Below are 21,241 nucleotides of genomic sequence, written 5' to 3'. Positions count from 1 at the left end.
GTGACACCCTTATTCAAGAAAGGGTGTAAGGACATTCCAGGTAACTACAGGCTGGTCAGTTTGACATGAGTGGGGGTAAGGTTTTAGAAACAACAATCAGGGAAAAAAATCAACAGGCACTTGGAGAGGTTTGAGTTAATTAAGGAGAGTGAGCACAGAATTGTAAAAGGCAGATCGTGCTTGACCAATCTAATTGAATTTTTAAATTCAGTAACATAGAAGGTGAATCCTAACCTGGTCTGGCCTACCTATGACCCCAGGCCCACAGCAATGTGGTTGACCCTGAAATTCCCTCGGAAATGGCCTCGCAAACCACTCAGTTGTATCAAACGGCTACAAAGTCTAAGAAGAGGAATGAAACCGGATGGACCACCTGGCATCGACCTAGGCACCGGTAATGACCATGACAGTATTGGTAGGAGTGACCACCACATAGCCCTTGTGGGGTCAACGTCCTGTTGTATGGCACTACCACTGTGCTAAGTGGGATAGATTTCAAACAGATCTAGCAACTCAAAGCTGGGCATGCATGTGGCGCTGTGGGCTATCATCAGCAACAGAATTGTATTCAACTACAATCTGTAACCTCATGGCCTGGCATATTACAGCTGTGAGGAGGGATGATATATTGGAAGGTTCATCAAATGAGGCCATATGGAGAAAGCTGAGGAACAAAAAAGGGGCAATCACACTGCTGGGAGTGTACTATAGACCCTCAAACAGTCAGAGGGAGATAGAAAAGCAGATATGCAGGCAAATCCCTGAGAAGTGCAAGAACAATATAGCAGTAATAGGGGGTTTTAACTACCCCAGTATTAACTGGGATAGTTTTAGTGTGCAAAGAATTGAAAAGCATGCGCAAATGCAGCATGTTCAACTAAAATGTCTCAGTCAGTGACGTTGAAGCAGCTGCCAGGACTAAAAATGGCCGGAGAGAGCGGGGGAGGGGTGCAGGAGGAGAATGGCCCACCTCCACCGCCACCATCTTCGGCTGCTCCCCCCCGTGTTCTTTCTTCCCCCACCACCACCCAATCCCCCTGCGCTATTTCTCTCCCCCCCCCCCCCCACGCGCTCTCCCCCCACGCGCTCTCCCCCCACGCGCTCTCCCCCCACGCGCTCTCCCCCCACGCGCTCTCCCCCCACGCGCTCTCCCCCCACGCGCTCTCCCCCCACGCGCTCTCCCCCCACGCGCTCTCCCCCCACGCGCTCTCCCCCCACGCGCTCTCCCCCCACGCGCTCTCCCCCCACGCGCTCTCCCCCCACGCGCTCTCCCCCCACGCGCTCTCCCCCCACGCGCTCTCCCCCCACGCGCTCTCCCCCCACGCGCTCTCCCCCCACGCGCTCTCCCCCCACGCGCTCTCCCCCCACGCGCTCTCCCCCCACGCGCTCTCCCCCCACGCGCTCTCCCCCCACGCGCTCTCCCCCCACGCGCTCTCCCCCCACGCGCTCTCCCCCCACGCGCTCTCCCCCCACGCGCTCTCCCCCCACGCGCTCTCCCCCCACGCGCTCTCCCCCCACGCGCTCTCCCCCCACGCGCTCTCCCCCCACGCGCTCTCCCCCCACGCGCTCTCCCCCCACGCGCTCTCCCCCCACGCGCTCTCCCCCCACGCGCTCTCCCCCCACGCGCTCTCCCCCCACGCGCTCTCCCCCCACGCGCTCTCCCCCCACGCGCTCTCCCCCCACGCGCTCTCCCCCCACGCGCTCTCCCCCCACGCGCTCTCCCCCCACGCGCTCTCCCCCCACGCGCTCTCCCCCCACGCGCTCTCCCCCCACGCGCTCTCCCCCCACGCGCTCTCCCCCCACGCGCTCTCCCCCCACGCGCTCTCCCCCCACGCGGTCTCCCCCCACGCGGTCTCCCCCCACGCGCTCTCCCCCCACGCGCTCTCCCCCCACGCGCTCTCCCCCCACGCGCTCTCCCCCCACGCGCTCTCCCCCCACGCGCTCTCCCCCCACGCGCTCTCCCCCCACGCGCTCTCCCCCCACGCGCTCTCCCCCCACGCGCTCTCCCCCCACGCGCTCTCCCCCCACGCGCTCTCCCCCCACGCGCTCTCCCCCCACGCGCTCTCCCCCCACGCGCTCTCCCCCCACGCGCTCTCCCCCCACGCGCTCTCCCCCCACGCGCTCTCCCCCCACGCGCTCTCCCCCCACGCGCTCTCCCCCCACGCGCTCTCCCCCCACGCGCTCTCCCCCCACGCGCTCTCCCCCCACGCGCTCTCCCCCCACGCGCTCTCCCCCCACGCGCTCTCCCCCCACGCGCTCTCCCCCCACGCGCTCTCCCCCCACGCGCTCTCCCCCCACGCGCTCTCCCCCCACGCGCTCTCCCCCCACGCGCTCTCCCCCCACGCGCTCTCCCCCCACGCGCTCTCCCCCCACGCGCTCTCCCCCCACGCGCTCTCCCCCCACGCGCTCTCCCCCCACGCGCTCTCCCCCCACGCGCTCTCCCCCCACGCGCTCTCCCCCCACGCGCTCTCCCCCCACGCGCTCTCCCCCCACGCGCTCTCCCCCCACGCGCTCTCCCCCCACGCGCTCTCCCCCCACGCGCTCTCCCCCCACGCGCTCTCCCCCCACGCGCTCTCCCCCCACGCGCTCTCCCCCCACGCGCTCTCCCCCCACGCGCTCTCCCCCCACGCGCTCTCCCCCCACGCGCTCTCCCCCCACGCGCTCTCCCCCCACGCGCTCTCCCCCCACGCGCTCTCCCCCCACGCGCTCTCCCCCCACGCGCTCTCCCCCCACGCGCTCTCCCCCCACGCGCTCTCCCCCCACGCGCTCTCCCCCCACGCGCTCTCCCCCCACGCGCTCTCCCCCCACGCGCTCTCCCCCCACGCGCTCTCCCCCCACGCGCTCTCCCCCCACGCGCTCTCCCCCCACGCGCTCTCCCCCCACGCGCTCTCCCCCCACGCGCTCTCCCCCCACGCGCTCTCCCCCCACGCGCTCTCCCCCCACGCGCTCTCCCCCCACGCGCTCTCCCCCCACGCGCTCTCCCCCACCGCGCTCCACCCCCACCGCGCTCCACCCCCACCGCGCCCCACCCCCACCGCGCCCCTCCCCCACCGCGCCCCTCCCCCACCGCGCCCCTCCCCCACCGCGCCCTCCCCCCACCGCGCCGTCTCCCCACCGCTCGCTCTCTTCCCCCCCCGCGCGCTCTCTTCCCCCCCCGCGCGCTCTCTTCCCCCCCCGCGCGCTCTCTTCCCCCCCGCGCGCTCTCTTCCCCCCCGCGCGCTCTCTTCCCCCCCCGCGCGCTCTCTTCCCCCCCCGCGCGCTCTCTTCCCCCCCCGCGCGCTCTCTTCCCCCCCCGCGCGCTCTCTTCCCCCCCCGCGCGCTCTCTTCCCCCCCCGCGCGCTCTCTTCCCCCCCCCGCGCGCTCTCTTCCCCCCCCCGCGCGCTCTCTTCCCCCCCCCGCGCGCTCTCTTCCCCCCCCCGCGCGCTCTCTTCCCCCCCCGCGCGCTCTCTTCCCCCCCCCGCGCGCTCTCTTCCCCCCCCCGCGCGCTCTCTTCCCCCCCCCGCGCGCTCTCTTCCCCCCCCCGCGCGCTCTCTTCCCCCCCCCGCGCGCTCTCTTCCCCCCCCCGCGCGCTCTCTTCCCCCCCCGCGCGCTCTCTTCCCCCCCCGCGCGCTCTCTTCCCCCCCCCGCGCGCTCTCTTCCCCCCCCCGCGCGCTCTCTTCCCCCCCCCGCGCGCTCTCTTCCCCCCCCCGCGCGCTCTCTTCCCCCCCCCGCGCGCTCTCTTCCCCCCCCCGCGCGCTCTCTTCCCCCCCCCGCGCGCTCTCTTCCCCCCCCCGCGCGCTCTCTTCCCCCCCCCGCGCGCTCTCTTCCCCCCCCCGCGCGCTCTCTTCCCCCCCCCGCGCGCTCTCTTCCCCCCCCCGCGCGCTCTCTTCCCCCCCCCGCGCGCTCTCCTCCCGCCCCCCTGCGCGCTCTCCTCCCCCCCCCCGCGCGCTCTCCTCCCCCCCCCCGCGCGCTCTCCTCCCCCCCCCGCGCGCTCTCTTCCCCCCCCGCGCTCTCTCTTCCCCTTCCCCCCACCCCCCCCGCGCGTATGAAAGAATATTGGCAAGCAAAATCAAGGTGAACCCAAAGATGTTTTATAAATACGTTATGAGCAAGAGAATAACTAAGGAAAGGGTAGGGTTCATAAAAGACCAAAAAGGTAGCCTATGTGTAGGGGCGGAAGGTGTTGGTATTGTTAATGAATACTTTGTGCCTGTCTTCACAAAAGAGGGGGATAATACAGATATTGTAGTTAATCAAGAGAGGTGTGAAGTATTGGATGTCATAAACATAGGGAGAGAAGAACTATTAATGGGATTAGCATCCTCCAAAGTTGATAAGTCACCAGGGCCGAATGAAATGTACCCAAGGCTGTTAAAAGAAGAAAGAGAGGAAATAGCAGAAGGTCTGACCATCATTTTCCAGTCCTCACTGGATACAGGTATAGTGCCAGAAGATTGGAGAACTGCTAACATTGTACCTCTGTTTAAAAAGGAAGCGAGGGATAGACCGAATAATTACAGGTCAGTCAATCTCACCTCAGTTGTGGGCAAATTATTGGATTTAATTCTGAGATAGGATAAACTGTCACTTCGAAAGGCATGGATTAATCAACAACAGTCAGCAGGGATTTATTTTTTTATTTTGCGCTACAGCACTGAAACAGGCCCTTCGGCCCACTGAGTCTGTGCCGACCATCAACCACCCATTTATACTAATCCTACACTAATCCCATATTCCTAACACATCCCCGGGTACCTGTCCCTCTATTCCCCTACACCTACCTATACTAGGGGCAATTTATAATGGCCAATTTACCTGTTAACCTGCAAGTCTTTTGGTGGTGGGAGGAAACCGGACCACCCGGCGAAAACCCATGCAGATACAGGGAGAACTTGCAAACTCCACACAGGCAGTACCCAGAATTGAACCCGGGTCGCTGGACCTGTGAGGCTGCAGTACTAACCACTGCGCCGCTGTTAAGGGGAGATCTTGTCTGACCAACTTGATAGAATTTTTTGAAGAAGTAACAAGGAAGATAGATGAGGGTAGTGCTGTTGATGTGGTGTACATAGATTTTAGAAAGGCTTTTACAAGGTACCACATGGCTGACTGGTTTTAAAAAATAAAATCCCATTGGATCCAGGAAAATGCAGCAAGGTGGGTACAAAATTGGCTCAGTGGCAGGAAACAAAGGGTAATTGTTGACAGCTGTTTTTGTGATTGGAGGGCTGTTTCCAGTGGTGTTCCACAGGGTGCAGTCCTGGGCCCCCTGCTTTTTGTGGTATATATGAACGATTTGGACGTAAATGTAGGGGGTATGATCAAGAAGTTTGCAGATGACGCAAAGATTGGCCACGTGGTAGATAGCGAGGAGGATAGCTGTAGGCTGCAGGAAGATATTGATGGTCTGGTCAGATTGGCGGAAAAGTGTCAAATGGAATTCAACCTGGAGAAGTGTGAGCTGATGCATTTGGGGAGGTCAAACAAGGTAAAGGAATACACGATTAGTGGGAAAATGAGAAGTGTAGAAGAAGTGAGGGACCTTGGAGTGAATGTCCGCAGATCCCTGAAGCTAGCAGGACAGGTGGATAAGGTGGTTAAGAAGGCAAATGGAATCCTTTCCTTTATTAACTGAGGTATTGAATATAAGAGCAGGGAGGTTATGCTGGAACTGTATAAATCATTGGTCAGGCCACAACTTGAGTACTGTGTGCAGTTCGGTCACCTCATTACAGAAAGAATGTAATTGCACTGGAGAGAGTAACCAGGAGATTTATGAGGATGTTCCTGGGACTGGAAAAATACAGCTATGAGGAAAGATTGAATAGGCTGGGGTTGTTCTCATTGGAACAGAGGAGGCTGAGGGGATATTTGATTGAAATGTACAACATTTTGAGGGGTTTGGATAGAGTGAAGGTGAAGGGCCTATTTACCTTAGCAGAGAGGTTAGTGACGAGGGGGCATTGATTTAAATTGCTTGGTAGAAAGATCCGAGGGGAGATGAGGAAACAATTTTTCACCTAGATGGTGGTGGGAGTCTGGAACTCACTGCCTCAACTCATTCAAAAGGAGTCTGGATATGCCCCTCAAGTGCCGTAATCTGCAGGGCTACGGACCAAATGCTAGAAGGTGGGATTAGACTGGGTGGATCTTTTTTCGGCTGGCACAGACACGATGGGCCAAGTGACCTTTTTCTGTGCTGTATATTTTCTATGGTTCTCTGATATCCCCCATTCTGCCATTATCATCAAGCCGGGGTTCAACCCTGGTTCAATTAAGAGTGCAGGAGGGCATGCCAGGAGCAGCACCGGGCATACCTCAAAATGAGGTGTCAGCCTGGTGAAGCTACAACACTGGACTACTTGCATGCCAAACAGCAGAAGCAGCATGCAATAGACAGGGCTAAGTGATCCCACAACCAACGGATCAGATCTAAGTTCTGCTGTCTTGCACATCCATTCATGAATGGTGGTGGACATTTAAACAACTGACAGGAGGAGAAGGCTCCACAAATATCCCCATCTTCAACGATGGGGGAGCCCAGGACATCAGTGCAAAAGACAGGCTGAAGCATTTGCATTCATCTTAGGCCAAAAGGCCGAGTAGATGATCCATCTTGGCCTCCTCCTGAGGTCCCCAGAATCACAGATGCTAGTTTTTAGCCAATCTGATTCGCTCCACGTGATATCAAGTAACGGCTGAAGGCACTGGATACTACAAAGGCTATGGGCCTTGACAACATTCCAGCAGTAGTACTGAAGACTTGTGCTCCAGATCTAGCCGTGCCTCTCGCCAAGCTGTTCCAGTACAGGTACAACACTGGCATCTACCCAACAATGTGGAAAATTGCCCAGATATGTCCTGTGCACAAAAAGCAGGACAAATCCAACCCGTCCAATTACCACCTTATCAGTCTACTCTCGAATTTCAGCTAAGTGTTCGAAGGGGTCATCAACAGTGCTATGAAGCGGCATTTGCTTAGCAATAGCCTGCTCACTGGCGCTCAGTTTGGGTTCTGCCAGGGCCACTCAGCTCCTGACCTCATTACAGCCTTGGTCAACATGGACAAAAGAGCTATACTCCAGAGGTGAGGTGAGAGTGACTGCCCTTGACATCAAGGGAGCATAGGACCACGTATGGCATCAAGGAGCCCTAGCAAAACAGGAATCTCTGCTGGTTGGAGTCATACCTAGCACAACGGAAGATGGTTTTGGTTGTTGGAGGTCAGTCATTTCAGTCCTAGGACATCACTGCAGGAGTTCCTCAGGGTAGTGTCCAGCTGCTTCATCAATGACCTTCAGCACCATTCACGACTTCTCAGATATTGAAGCAGCCCATGTCCCTTTGCAGCAAGACCTGGACAACATCCAGGCTTGGACTGATCAGTGGCAAGTAACATTCGTGCCACACAAGTTCCAGGTAATGACCATCTCAAAGAGAGAATCTAACCATCTCCCCTTGATGTTCAATGGCATTATCATTGCTGAAACCCCCACTATCAACATCCTTGGGGGGGGTCACCATTGTCCAGAAACTGAACTGGACCAGCCACATAAATGTTGTGGCTACAAGAGCTGGTCAGAAGCTGGGAATTCTGCAGCGAGTAACTCACCTCCTATCTCCCCCAATGCCTGTTCTCCATCTACAAGGCACAAGTCAGGAGTGTGATGGGGTACTCTCCATTTGCCTGGATGGGTGCAGCTCCAACAACACTCAAGAAGCTCGACACAATCCAGGGCAAGACAGCCTGCTTTATTGGTACCCCATCCACCTTCAATGTTCACTCCCTCCACCACCGATGCACAGTGGCAGCTCACCAAGGCTCCTTTGACAGCGCCTTCCAAACCCGTGACCTCTACCACTGAGAAGGACAAGGGCAGCAGATGCGTGGGAACACCACCACCTGTAAGTTCCCCTCAAGCCACACACCATCCTGAATTGGAACTATATCGTTGATCTTTCATTGTCGCTGGGTCAAAAGCCTGGAGCTCCCTAACAGCACTGTAGGTGTACCGACAGCCCAAGGACTGCAGCGGTTCAAGAAGTAGCTCACCATCACCTTCTCAAGGGCAATTAGGGATGGGCAATAAATGCAGGCCTAACCAGTGACGCCCACATCCCCTGACCAAATAAAAAAAATTAGCTGATCATATAAGGACTTGGGACACAGGTTTAAGGTTTTGGTAAGAGATGTGGGGGTGGGGGGGATGTGAGGAGGAGCTATTTTATGCAGTGAGTGGTAGTGACCTGGAACTCGCTGCCTACACGGATGGAAGTGGAGATGATCCATGATTTCAAAAGGAAATTGGATAGGCACTTGAGGAAAATAAACTTGCAGGGCTATGGGTATAGAGCAGGGGAATGGGACTGGCTGGATTGCTCTACAGAGAGCCAGCAAAGATTCGATGGGCTGAATGTCTTCATTTGTGCCGTTATGACTCTAGTTGTAGTAATAGCAATTCAAAGCTGTTTCAGGCTAAGTTTTATCCTTCTAAAGCTGTTCCTTTAGGAGGTATCTCCAAGACACATGGTGGGCGGGAACTCTGGCATGCAGGTTCTTTGATATTTCGATTTTCCACTCCCTTTCCATTGGACATTGGCAACTGAAAAATATACTCTCTTTGCAAAAAGAGGGGGAAAGTGCAAGAGTAAAGATAAATATATATGAGGCATATATTTGCCATCTAAGCAAGACATACCAACAAGATTATAGGAAGTGTGTGAGAGACATGCAGAAGAGTAAAAGTAGTCTGTTTTAAGTTAGATTTTGGATTATGTTGCCATTTGTTGGAACGCATATTGACTGGACAAGTAGATATTTCAGTAAACAGCTGCAAACCTGTTTCACTCTTGGCAATGTACTGGCAGTTTAAAATTTGCAGCTGATTATGGTTTCATGTTTTTTTTTGTTCATGGGATGTGGGCGTTGCAGGCCAGGCCTCCATTTATTGCCCGTTCCTAATTGCCTTTGAGAAGGCGGTGGTGAGCTGCCTTCTTGAACTGCTGCAGTCCGTGGGCTGTAGGTATACCCACAGTGCTGTTCGGAAGGGAGTTCCAGAGGTTTGACCCAGTGACAGTGAAGGAACGACAATATAGTTCCAAGTCTGGTCGGCGTGTGTCTTGGAGGGACACCTGCTTTCATAACTTGTTATCATAAAACAGCATGGGGGTGAAATTGAGTAGCATTGTTCCTATTGCTGGTTCTGTGTGTGCAGCGCACTGCTGGCTGTTTCCTGTGCAGACGGTACGGTGTTAGTGAATTAGAATAGTGCATACGGGTGTATCTTCTTCGTGCCCTCTGTTACAGTCACATGAGGAAGGGGTCTCAGGCCCCCCTTTCGTCCCTTCTCTGGTTTGACCGCAACAGGATTTATCCTTTAACACAGTGATTGAACTTACCACCTCAGTGAGCGCTTACTTCTGTTCCTCTAATATAATTGCAAAAGAACCAATCAGACGGGTTTTCTTGAGTTTAAACAAGAAAGATGTAAATTTACTACTCTTAATACTCTAAACAGGTTAAAATTACTAAAATACGCTATGCATTCACACCCACGTCCACATGAGAGACACACAGAGACGCACACAGATTACAGAGGGAAAACAGATTTGGTGGTTGGATTAGAGTCCGGAACAAAAGGAACTTAAATACAGTACATCAGTCGCAGAGTTCTCAGTTGAAAGTCTAGTCCTGATGTCCTCGCTAAGCCATGTGCACTGTTGTGGACTTGCTTCTCAGGTTCCGGAAGGAAGAAGAGGGTGTTCAGTCCTTGTCCCCCTAGGTGTTGGTGGTGGTGGTCTTTAGGCTGGAGGCTTTATCAGTTGCAGCCAGCGCTTCTCTGGGTCTTTGCTGGAGAGAGTGAGGGAGCTGCTCAGTGGCTGGCTTGTCAGTTACTGTTCCTGCTTTCTGAGTGGCAAAGCTTAGTCTCTACCCCTCTACCCCAGAGGGTTGTGGATGCATCATTGAATACATTAAAGGCTGGGATAGATCAATTTTTGGTCTAGCAGGGAATCGAGGGATATGGGGAGCGGGCAGGAAAGTGGAATTGAAGCCCAAGACCAGCCATGATTGTGTTGAATGGCGGAGCAGGCTCGATGGGCCATATGATCTACTTGTCTTATTTCCTGTGTCGTCTTGTCTTGTGGTTTGGACCTGGAATGCACTGCCTGAGAGTGTGATGGAGGCAGATTCAATCGTTCAAAAGGAAATTGGATAATTATCTGAAGTGAAAAGATTTGCAGGGCTATGGGGAAAGGGTGGGGAGTGGGACTAAAGTGAGTTGCTTTTGCAGAGAGCTGGCATGGACACGACGGGCTGAATAGCCACCTCCTGTGATGTAACCATTCTATGGTATAGGGCAAAATGTCAGTGACTGTGTTTCACTGTGCTCGGGTGATGTGTCTGCCGTAGCTGAATAGCTGTAGGTTTGCAGTAGCGTGGAAAGGTGTGTATGGGTGAGGTGCAGTGTAAGGATGTTAGGAGTGAGTTCTGAGTATCAGGATGTGGTGTTGGGTGAGTGATGGGGGTGTGATGCGTTGAGTAGTGTGAGAGGTGGGTGGTGTGGTGAGTCTCAGATGTGATATCCAGATGCATTCACTCACCTTGACCACCCAAGTGAGTTATGAAACTTTTTTCAACATTGCTGCCATGTCCTCAGGGACATACTCTGGGCACTAATCGCCCTTGCCACCTTCTCCCAGTCTCTTCTAAGGTTCTGCCTCGAAGGCAACCTGCCACCCGGCGGAAACATGGTGTCTTTCTGTCTGGATTGCTCTACAGGGAGCTGGCATGGATTCAATGGGCTGAATGGCCTTCTTCTGTGCTTTAATGACTCTGACAGTCTCAGAATTATGGGCTGGCCATTTAGGACTGAAATGAGAAGAAATCTCTTCATGTAAAGGTTGTTGAATCTTAGGAATTCTTGACCCCAGATAGCTTTGGATTGTTACAACCGAGGTGGGAGGAGTGCACTGTTTATTCTAGTCCCACTTCTCCACAGGTCACAACATATATTTTTAAATTCTCCCACTTACTAATACAGACATTCATATGCTGTATTTTTCCCAGAATAGAACACACTAACCAGGTTTCTTTAATGAACAACAAAATTATCAGTTTATTATAGAACAAGTCTTAACTAGTAATCAAGTAAAGCATAAACACGCACAATTTGTTAAAGTCCCTTTTCACCTTAGCCACTTACACACACGCACACACGCAGGTTAACTGAAAAAATAAAAGATTTTTTTAAATTCAGAGCTCTGTTACAGACGCAAAAGCACTTGGGCTGATTACTTGCTCATTTTTGAAGAAAACGGCAGATGAGATATGTTCCAAAACTCGCATACAGTCTAGCCTCCGAGTACATGTAGACAGGTCACTAGTATCTTTTAGGACAGTTCTTTTCAGGCGGCGTGAGAATTATTTTTAGCAAGCTTTCTTCAAAGACAGGAGACAAGATGAATTGACACAGTGGACTTCTCAGAATATTTTAGAGATTTGCTGGAAAACGAGCTAAGTTGTGATCTTCTCTCCTTCCGTGACTTCTTCAGACTAACTTTATCAGCGACTCACTCTGGAAGGTAAAACACACATTGACTCACAGCCAAAAGCTTGTGAGTTTGCTGCCCTCTCAGGTGTGCTCCCTGGGCTTGTCCAATCAAGGGGCTTGCGACTGACTTCTCTGCCCACATCCCCATTACCAGGGTTTCCATTCTATTTTTAACTTGAGTCACGTGACAACCAGTATATGTTATTGCCAAATTAGTTCTTTCCGTGCCCTCTTGAAAACAAACTGGTCCAACATTTATTCAGTTTGACAACGAATTCCTCAAAAACATTTTAACAAAAAAAATCTTTTCCATAACAGGATACATAGTAGTGAAGTATATTCAAGAGAGATCGCTAGATTTTTGCTTACTAAGGAGATTAAGGGATATGGGGATCATGCAGGAAGGTGGGGTTGAGGTGGAAGATCAGCTATGATCACTTTGAATGGCAGAGCAGGCTCAAAGGACCAAATTGGTCCATTTCCGCTCCTATTTCTTGTGTTCTGACTCCAGCGATACTGCAATCCTGAATCATGGCCAACATCAAATTTATATATATATTTGGTGCAGATTATTATATGGAAATGTTTTAAGAAACTAATTTTTGTTATTGCTGAAGATTAATTTACATTTATATTTTGTACAGGTGTTGCAGGATGTTGTGCGAAGTCAACAATTGCACCCTTGGACAGAGTGAAGATTTTACTACAGGCTCACAATCATCATTATAAACACCTTGGTAACTATTAACAGAAATCTGTCAGTCTGCTGTCATTATTTATTACTTGAATATAGGAGCACATTGGTGTCTGAAGAGACTGGGAAAAATGTCAGTCAGGCACCAACTGATGCAGATGCTCTATTTGAGGTTCAAGATAAAGCGGTTGCATGAATACTGACTGCAGCACTTTTTTTACTAGTGGACTTGATCCAAATGGGTGATGCACAACCTCTGTCAAGAATTGGGAAATACTCCACGCTGGGAGTTCTTAAGGGAAGGGCCTAACCAGAGGGGGAGCAGCTGTAACCGCTTCCCAACGTTTTCCTGTGTTGCTAAAGCTGACCTGCTGTGGTACTTAGGCATAATCAGGCACAATGTGACACACACCTAAAGCAGCACGTAAGATAGGAATGAATGTCTTTCTATAGTGAGTCAATGTAAGCTGACTGAACCAGCTATGCCAATCCACGCTGACATTTTCTGGTCAATTTTCTGTTGTTTTGGTTCCGACAAAATGGTCCCTTCTGACCAATTTCCCAGTCCTCTGCTCAGGATCCAGTTTGTTTCTGTTGATGTCAACTAATTTGGTGTCAGTGGCATGATAAAGTGGAGATGGAGGACAAAGGCAAAGAAAGACCATCATACTGGAGTCAAGAAAGGGTCAGAAGGGAAAGGTAGAGCGGAGTTAGAGAAGGAGTTCGACATCATGGGTGCAAGGTTAAGGATGGTTAGAGGTTGGTGGTGCAGTAGGTGGGAAGGTAGAACAGGGTTAAGAGGAAGAATTTTTTTTGCATAGCGAGTTGTTATGATCTGGAATGCGCTGCCTGAAAGGCTGGTGGAAGCAATTCAATAGTAACACTGAAAGGGAAATGGGAATTTCAAAGTTTACAGTTGACGCAAAACTCGGAAATGTAGTAAACAATGAGGAGGATAGTAGTAAGTTTGAGGAGGATATAGACAGACTGGGGAAATGGTCAGACAGATCCAGAAGATGCAGTTTAATGCGCAGAAGTGTGAAGTGATCATTTTGGAAGGAAGAATGAGGAGAAGCAATAAAAACTAAGTGGTGTAATTTTAAAGGAGGTGCAGAAACAAAGACACCTGGGGGTGTATGTACACAAAACTTTGAAAGTGGTAGGACAAGTTGAGAAGGCTGTGTTCTTTTTTAAAAAAAAAGCTTATTAGATCCTGGGCTTCATAATTAGAGGCATAGAGTACAAAAGTAAGGAAGTTATGCTAAACCTGTACAAAACACTGTTTGGGCTGCAGCTGAAATATCATGTCTAATTCTGGGCATGTATTTGAAGAAGGATGTCAAGCCTTTGAAAGAGTGGAGAGCAGATTTTCTAGAATGGTACCAGATATGAGGAATTGAAGTTATGTGTAGAGGCTGAAGAAGCTGGGATTGTTCTCCTTAGAGCAGACATGGTTGAGGGCCAATGTAATAGAGGTGTTCAAAATTGAGGGTTTTGATAGAGTCAATAGGGGGAAACTGTTTCCAGTGACAGAAGGGTTGATAGCCAGATAACAAAGATTTATGATGAGTGGCAAAAAAGCCAAGAGAAGATGAGATTTTTTTTTACTCACCCATTATGATTTGTAATCCTCTGCTTCTAAGGGTGTGAAAGCAGATTCAATAATAACTTTCAAAAGGGAGTTAAATAACTACATGAAGGAGAATTTGCAGTACAATGGAAAAATCGCAAGGAAATGGGACAAACTGGTAGTTCTTTCAGAGAGCTGGAACAGGTAAAAGGGCCAAACAGCCTTACTCTAGTGTATGTTTCAATGAAAGGCAGAAAGTGAAGCGGGACAGGGTAGAGCAGGAACACCCAGAGTAAATTACCCTACCTAACTGTGAAAGTGATTGAGGACAGGGTAGAGCAGGAACACCCAAAATAAATTACCCTACCTAACTGTGAAAGTGAAGGGGGACAGGGTAGAGCAGGAAAACCCAGAGAAAATTACCCTCTCTAACTGTGAAAGTGAAGGGGGACAGGGTAGAGCAGGAACACCCAAAGTAAATTACCCTACCTAACTGTGAAAGTGATTGAGGACAGGGCAGAGCAGGAATACCCAAAGTAAATTACCCTACCTAACTGTGAAAGTGATTGAGGACAGGGCAGAGCAGGAATACCCAAAGTAAATTACATGAATGCACTGCCTGAAGGGGTGGTAGTGACAGGAACCCGAACAACATTTAAGAAGTATTTAGATGAGCACTTGAAACGCCAAAGCAAACAAGGCTACGGGTCAAGTGCTGGAAAATGGGATTAGAATAGATAGGTATTTGATGGCCAGCACAGACACGATGGGCCGAAGGACCTGTTTCTGTGCTGTATAACTCTATGACATGTGGACTGAATGTTAGCAATTGACCTATTCACCTACCCACTAAAGAAGCTGACCTATCAACTGCGTGCACACAGTAGGTAGAGATATTGGACCCAGTAGTTAACCTTATTAGTCCAGGCTACACTGTTTTATTTCAGGAACTGGGTATAGTGTGACCTAGGACTGTTGTGATGGCGAGAGGAGGATAGAAGCAGCTTCTAATATGTATGTTCGCTCCCTGTAAAATTTATGAAAAGTGAAGGATATTGATCTGATTTACTTCCTGGTTTCCTGTCTGAGAATTCTTCCATGTGATTTGCTACTTGCCCTGCTTGATGACATCACTGTTGCTAGATGCCTAGAGATCCCTTGCTTTTACGCTAGGTTCAAATTAACGTTGGGGAAGGTGAAATCCATGCGACAGAGATCGCTAGATCTTTGTGGCTAGCTTTCTTTGAGGTCAGGGACAAGCACTATTGCTTCACTGCTGAACACAAAATCTGGGCCAATGTCAATAACTGCAAAATCTTGGTTGAAAAAAAAGAGACTTTGAAAGGAGGAAAGCTAGATAATGTGGAAGAGCAGAGGGATTTGGAGGTTAAGGCTCACAAGACATTAAAAATGCCACCTCAAGTGGATAAGGCCATAAAATGCTCATGAAATCCTTGGTTTAATGACTAGAATATAGAAGTCAAGATGTAATGGTGAATCTGCGTAAGCCTCAGTAAGACCATCGTTGGAGTATTGTCTGCAGTTTGGGCCCCACGCTGTACGTAGGATGTGATGTAATACAGAGGGCTCAGCACAGATTCGTTGGGTATTGCCTGGTATGAGAAAATACAAATATGAAGAAAGACCTGAAAAAGTGGAGCTGTTTGTTGGAGTGGCTTCATGGCGGTATTTAATATGATGAATAGATGGAACAGGTTAGATAGAAACAGACTGTTTCCAATGATTGAGGGGTTCAGCATAAGGGAACACACATGCAATGTTAAATATAACAGATTTATAAATATACAACAATGACAGAGAGCAGGACAGACTTTTACACAGAGGGCTGTGAAACTGCAGAATATAATGATGAGGTTAATGATTGAAGCAAAGTCCATGCCAATGTTTAAGAACAGAGTAGATTGAAGGAAAGAGGGTTAAAGGCAGTTGAATGAAAAAGGGATATGGGAACAGGGTGGGCACAAGGGATTAGGACCACCTGGCTCTAGACCTCATTACAGCCTTGGTCCAAGCATAGACAAAACAGCTGAATTCCAGAGGTGAGGGTGTGTAGCACCAAGGTGCCCATGTAAAATTGAAATCAGTGGATCGGGGGAAATATCTCCACTGGCTGAAGTCATACCTGGTACAATTGAAGATGGTTGTGATTGTTGGAGACCAACCACTTCAGCCCCAGGACATGACTACAGGAGTTCCTCAGGGCAGTGTCCAAAGTCCAACTATCTTCAGCTGCTTCATCAATAACCTTCCCTCCATCATAGAGTCAGGAGTGCAGATGTTTGCTGATGATTGCAAAGTGTTCGGTTGCATTCATAATTTCTCAGATAACGAAGCAGTCTGTGCCCACGTGCAGCAAGACCTGGATAACATTTAGGCTTGGGCTGATAAGTGGCAAGTACCTTTTGCATGACACAAGTGCCAGGCAATGACCAATTTCAACAAGAGACAGAGTCGAACCACCTACCCTTGACATTCAATGGCATTACCATCGAATACCGCCACCATCAACATCCTGGGGATTACCATTGACCAGAAAGTTAACTGGTCCAACTACATAAATAAGGATATCGGAGCAGATCAGGGCTCAGAATTCTGCATTGAGTGACTCATCTCCTGATTCGTCAAAGCCTGTCCACCATCTACAAGACTTAAGTTCCACTTGCCTGGAAGAGTGGAGCTACTACAATATTCAAGAAGCTTGAATCATCTAGGACAAAGCAGCCCACTTGATCGGCACTCCTTCCACCACTTTAAACATTCACTCCCTCCAATAACAGCGCACAGTGGCAGCAGCGTGTCCATTTATATGATGCACTGAACAACTTGCCAAGGCTGCTTCGGCAGCATCTTCCAAATCCATGACCTTTACCACCTAGATGGACAAGGACAGCAGACACATGGAAACAGCAACACTGGCAAGTTCCCTTCCAAATTATTCACCATCCAGACTTGGAACTATATCACTTTACCTTCACTGCCGCTGGGTCAGAATCCTGGAACTCCCTCTTACGAGGCTGTACTACACCACATGGACTGCAGCTCACTGCCACCTTCTCAAAGGCAATTAGGAATGGGCAAATCTTGACATTAATGGCCACATCCTGTGAATGAATAATTTAAAAAAAACAATCTCTCTCAATCAGCCCGTAATACACCCAGACATGAAGTGAGAAAAACCCCAGTGGTGGAGAACTTTGGGAACCATCGGTCCAAAGCCACCTGTTCCTCCCAAGCCATGCTACACTCAACACAGTTTATGTCTCAAATTACTCACACACTGTATCCCAAAATATTCTGTCTGAAAGAAACCTATCATTTGAATGAGCCAGTACTAACTGCTTCCACCATCTCCTTAGGGAGCATACCTCATAGATTGATCACTCGCTCACTGAAATAATGGACGGAATCTTATGTTGATTGTTTATTTCCAGTGGTTGAGACCATTTCTGGGTCTGCAATGCGTGCTCTGGCGCGGCCTCCTAATTGGCTGCCCACCATGTCTGCTGTCCAATTAAGGACATCAAAGGGCCCGTAACTTTGGAAGGCTGGCACCCCACTAGGAGGGGTGGGTGCTGCTCAGGAGGAGACCGCAAGAGCGCCTCAAAATGGAAGAGCTCTTGGAGGCATGCATCAAATTCAAAAATTATGAGGGTCGAAGCTGGTAGGCCCTTTGGAGCGGAGGAGAACCCCTCTGGAGGAATCGTTTGGGCCACAGGTGTGGCTTTCTTGCCCACAGGCCTGTCTTTGGGGCATGGAACCTCTGGCTCTGATGGTCCCCCGGCTTGCTGCTAGGAGGCCGCCTCCACGGAGCTGCTGGGCTAGGCACTCAGTGGGAAGCCACTCCAACACCAGGAGGATCCTGGCAATGACCTTCCTGTCCCCCTCAATAGGCTCTTAATGTGTAATTGTTGGCTACCGACCGCCGCTGCTAGGCAGGTAGCTGCTTCCGTTTTTCACCCACCTCCGGCAAGATTGCCTGGAGGCTGGAACATGTCAGCCCACCGATATGATGCTCTCATCTGCAAGTTTGCTCCTTCAAACCTGTCTCTGTGGGACCAGAAAGTTTCAATCCAATGTTTCCACATATTAATCTTCAGTTTATCCCACTTCAAGTGCAGGCTCTGTCGCCTGCATAAAGTGAAATAGCTTGTCATGTTCGACATTGCCTAGTTCCATCAGAATCCTAAATCCAACAATTATATCACCTCTCTTTTCCACTGAGAACATGCCCAAGTTATATACTCAGACCTCATAATCCAATCCCTCCAACTGCTCCATCATTTTGATTGCTCTCTTCTGTAGTCTTGCAGTAGCTGCAATATCCTTTTTCTACTGTGGGGACCATAACTGCATGCATGATTGATAAAGTGGCAGGATTACCTTGCTGCTGTTGTTCAGTAATACATCCCAATAGATTTGCTTTACTCGTTGCTGTCGAACAGTGTTGCGATACTTGTGATACTTAGAAAATAATATGATTGGGCAGAGTCAACATGGATTTGTGAAAGGGAAATCATGTTTGACAAACCTGTTGGAGTTTTTTGAGGATGTTACTTTTAACATAGATAAAGGAGAACTAGTGGATGTGTGGATTGGATTTTCAGGAGGCTTTTGATAAGGTCCCACAAAGGAGGTCAGTATACAAAATTGGAGCATATGGGATTGGAGGTAATATACTGCAATGGACTGAGAATTGGCTAATAGACAGAAAGCGGCGAATAGGAATAAATGGGTGATTCTCAGGATGGCAGGCTGTTACTAGTGGGGTACTGCAAGGATCAGTGCTTGGACCACAGCTGTTTACAATCTATGTAAATGATTTGAATATGGGGATCAGTTGTAACATTTCCAAATTTGCAGATGACACAAAACTAGGTGGGAATGTAAGTTGTGAGGAGGCTTCAAGAAGATTTTAGTTTCGTTTAGAGATACAACACTGAAACAGGCCCTTCGGCCCACCGAGTCTGTGCCGACCATCAGCCACCCATTTACACTAACCCTACACTAATTCCATATTCCTACCGCATCCCCACCTGTCCCTATATTCCCCTACCACCTACCTATACTAGGGGCAATTTATAATGGCCAATTTACCTATCGACCTGCAAGTCTTTGGCATGTGGGAGGAAACCGGAGCACCCGGAGGAAACCCACACAGACACAGGGAGAACTTGCAAACTCCACACAGGCAGTACCCAGAATTGAACCCGGGTCGCTGGAGCTGTGAGGCTGCGGTGCTAACCACTGCGCTACTGTTACAGGTTAAGTGAATGGGCAAGAACATGGCAGATGGAATATAGTGTGAATAAGTGTGAAGTGACCCCATTTTGGTAGAGAAGACAGAAAGGCAGAGTATTTCTTAAATGGTGAGAGGTTGGGAAGTGTTGATGTCCAAAGAGACCTGGGTGTCCTCGTTCATGAGTCACTAAATGCTGGTATGCATGTGCAGCAAGCAATTAAGAAGGCAAGTGGCATGTTGGCCTTCATTGCAAGGGGATTTGAGTACAGGAGTAAAGATGTATTGATTCGATTGTATAAAACCTTGGTGAGACTGCACCAGAGGTATTGTGTACAGTTTTGGTCTCCTTATCGAAGGAAGGATATACTTACCATAGAGGGAGTGCAATGGAGGTTCACCAGACCAATACCTGGAATGGCGGAATTGTCTTATGAGGAGAGATTGCAGAAACTGGGCCTGTATTCTCTAGAGTTTCGAAGAATGAGAGGTGAAACTTAATTCTTAGAGTGTGACCGGGTGGATGTGGATAGGATTGTTTCCTGTGGCTGGTGAGTCTAGAACATGGTGACACAGTCTCAGAATAAGGGGCAGGTTATTTAAGATTGAGATGAGGAGGAATTTCTTTACTCAGGTGAATCTGGAATTCTGTACCCTCGAGAGCTATGGAAGCTCAATCGTTGAACATGTTCAAGACGGAAATCGATAGATTTCTGACTACTTACGACATCTAGGGATATGGGGATATGACATAGAGGTAGATGATCAGGCATGATCTGTTTGAATGGCGGAGCAGGCTTGACCGGCTGAATGGCCTACTCCTGTTCCTATTTCTTATGATACTTTCAGTTTATTGCCAATCAGGATCCTTAGATCTCCTTCATTTTCCATTCATATTATTTTCCTTCAATTATGTAACAATCCCTTCCTGCATTATTTTGTCCTTGTGAAGCGTTTTGCAGTTCTCTGCTTGAATTTTATCGATCACCTATCAGTCCAATTCTCAAGTATATTCAAACCCTTCTGTACCTCAATAATATAAAAGCAAAATACTGCAGATGCTGGAAATCTGAATTAAAAACCAAAAGTGCTGGAAAATACTCAGCAGGTCTGGCAGCATCTGTGGAGAGAGAAGCAGAGTTAACTTTTCATGTCAGTGATCTTTCATCAGACCAGGTACCTCATCCTGTTTAGCTTTGCAGTCTACCACTTGGATTAGTTTTGTAACATCTGTAAATTTAGACATTATGCTTGTGACTCCTAGCTCTAAATCATTTATGAAGATGATAAGTAAAAGAGGTCCGAAAACTGACCCCATGCCACAGAGCCATTATGACACAGAAGGAGGTCATTTGGCCCATTGAGTCCATGATCTCACTGGTAATATTCACCCAGGCTAATGACAGCCCCTGTGCCAGCCCACCCTGGGTTCTGCCAGTCAACCACTTACATATCCATTGTAAAATGTTTCCACTGACTCCTGCTGTTGATTTTAATCGTTTATTCTCCTATCTGAGACTCTGAGCAGCCTGATCCAATCCTAGCCTCGGAGAACAATATTTGCCCACAACTTTTGTTCTACTCTCCTGGATCTGCAGAAAGACAGGTTTAAATATTGCAGGCTAATTTACTCAAAGGAACTGTCTTTCCCTGTAGATCACTCGGCTGTAAAGATATCCCGCCACGTTGTGCTGGGTACGCAGCCAAATGTTCATCCAGATCCCCCATATTTCCTGAATATGCTATGGATCTATCTAACTGGAGATGATCAGTCCCCAATCAGACACAAAAAAACTGGTCCAACATTTATTCAGCTTAACCATAAATTCCTTTAAAAATATTTTTCAACAAAACAATCACTTTCATAACCCCTTATCAAGCTCCTTTGTCATTCCTCAGAATAAATCAGTGCTTTAGATTACAAGAACTTCCCTTCGTGAATCCATATTGACTATCTTTTACAATTTAATTTCTATCCACCTGCTCCATGACCTTATCGTTAATAAGGGTTTCCATAATTTTCCCCACAGTTGATGTCAAACTTGCTGGTTTGTAGTTTCCTGGGTCACTTTTGCTACCTTTATTTATAACTAGGAGTAGCACCTGTCTTTCCTCAGGCCCCAGGCACCTCTTCAGTTTTCAGCGATTTCTGAATAGCATTACAACTCCCTCTGCAATACCCTCTAGTT

At 49.6% G+C, this 21,241-nt stretch overlaps 1 protein-coding gene across 1 annotated transcript in view; it reads left to right on the top strand.

The window, feature by feature from the left end:
- The window catches only part of slc25a16 (solute carrier family 25 member 16), a 144,279-nt gene that overhangs the window by 30,138 nt on the left and 92,900 nt on the right, over positions 1–21,241 (top strand). The window contains exon 2 of the mRNA XM_068052382.1: positions 12,176–12,268. Within this exon, the coding sequence (XP_067908483.1) occupies positions 12,176–12,268 (93 nt within the window). The remainder of the gene's footprint in view (positions 1–12,175; positions 12,269–21,241) is intronic.

Source organism: Heterodontus francisci, chromosome 20 (genome assembly GCF_036365525.1).
Source record: "Heterodontus francisci isolate sHetFra1 chromosome 20, sHetFra1.hap1, whole genome shotgun sequence".
NCBI classification, from domain to species: domain Eukaryota; kingdom Metazoa; phylum Chordata; class Chondrichthyes; order Heterodontiformes; family Heterodontidae; genus Heterodontus; species Heterodontus francisci.
This window is presented reverse-complemented; position numbering and strand designations above follow the sequence as displayed.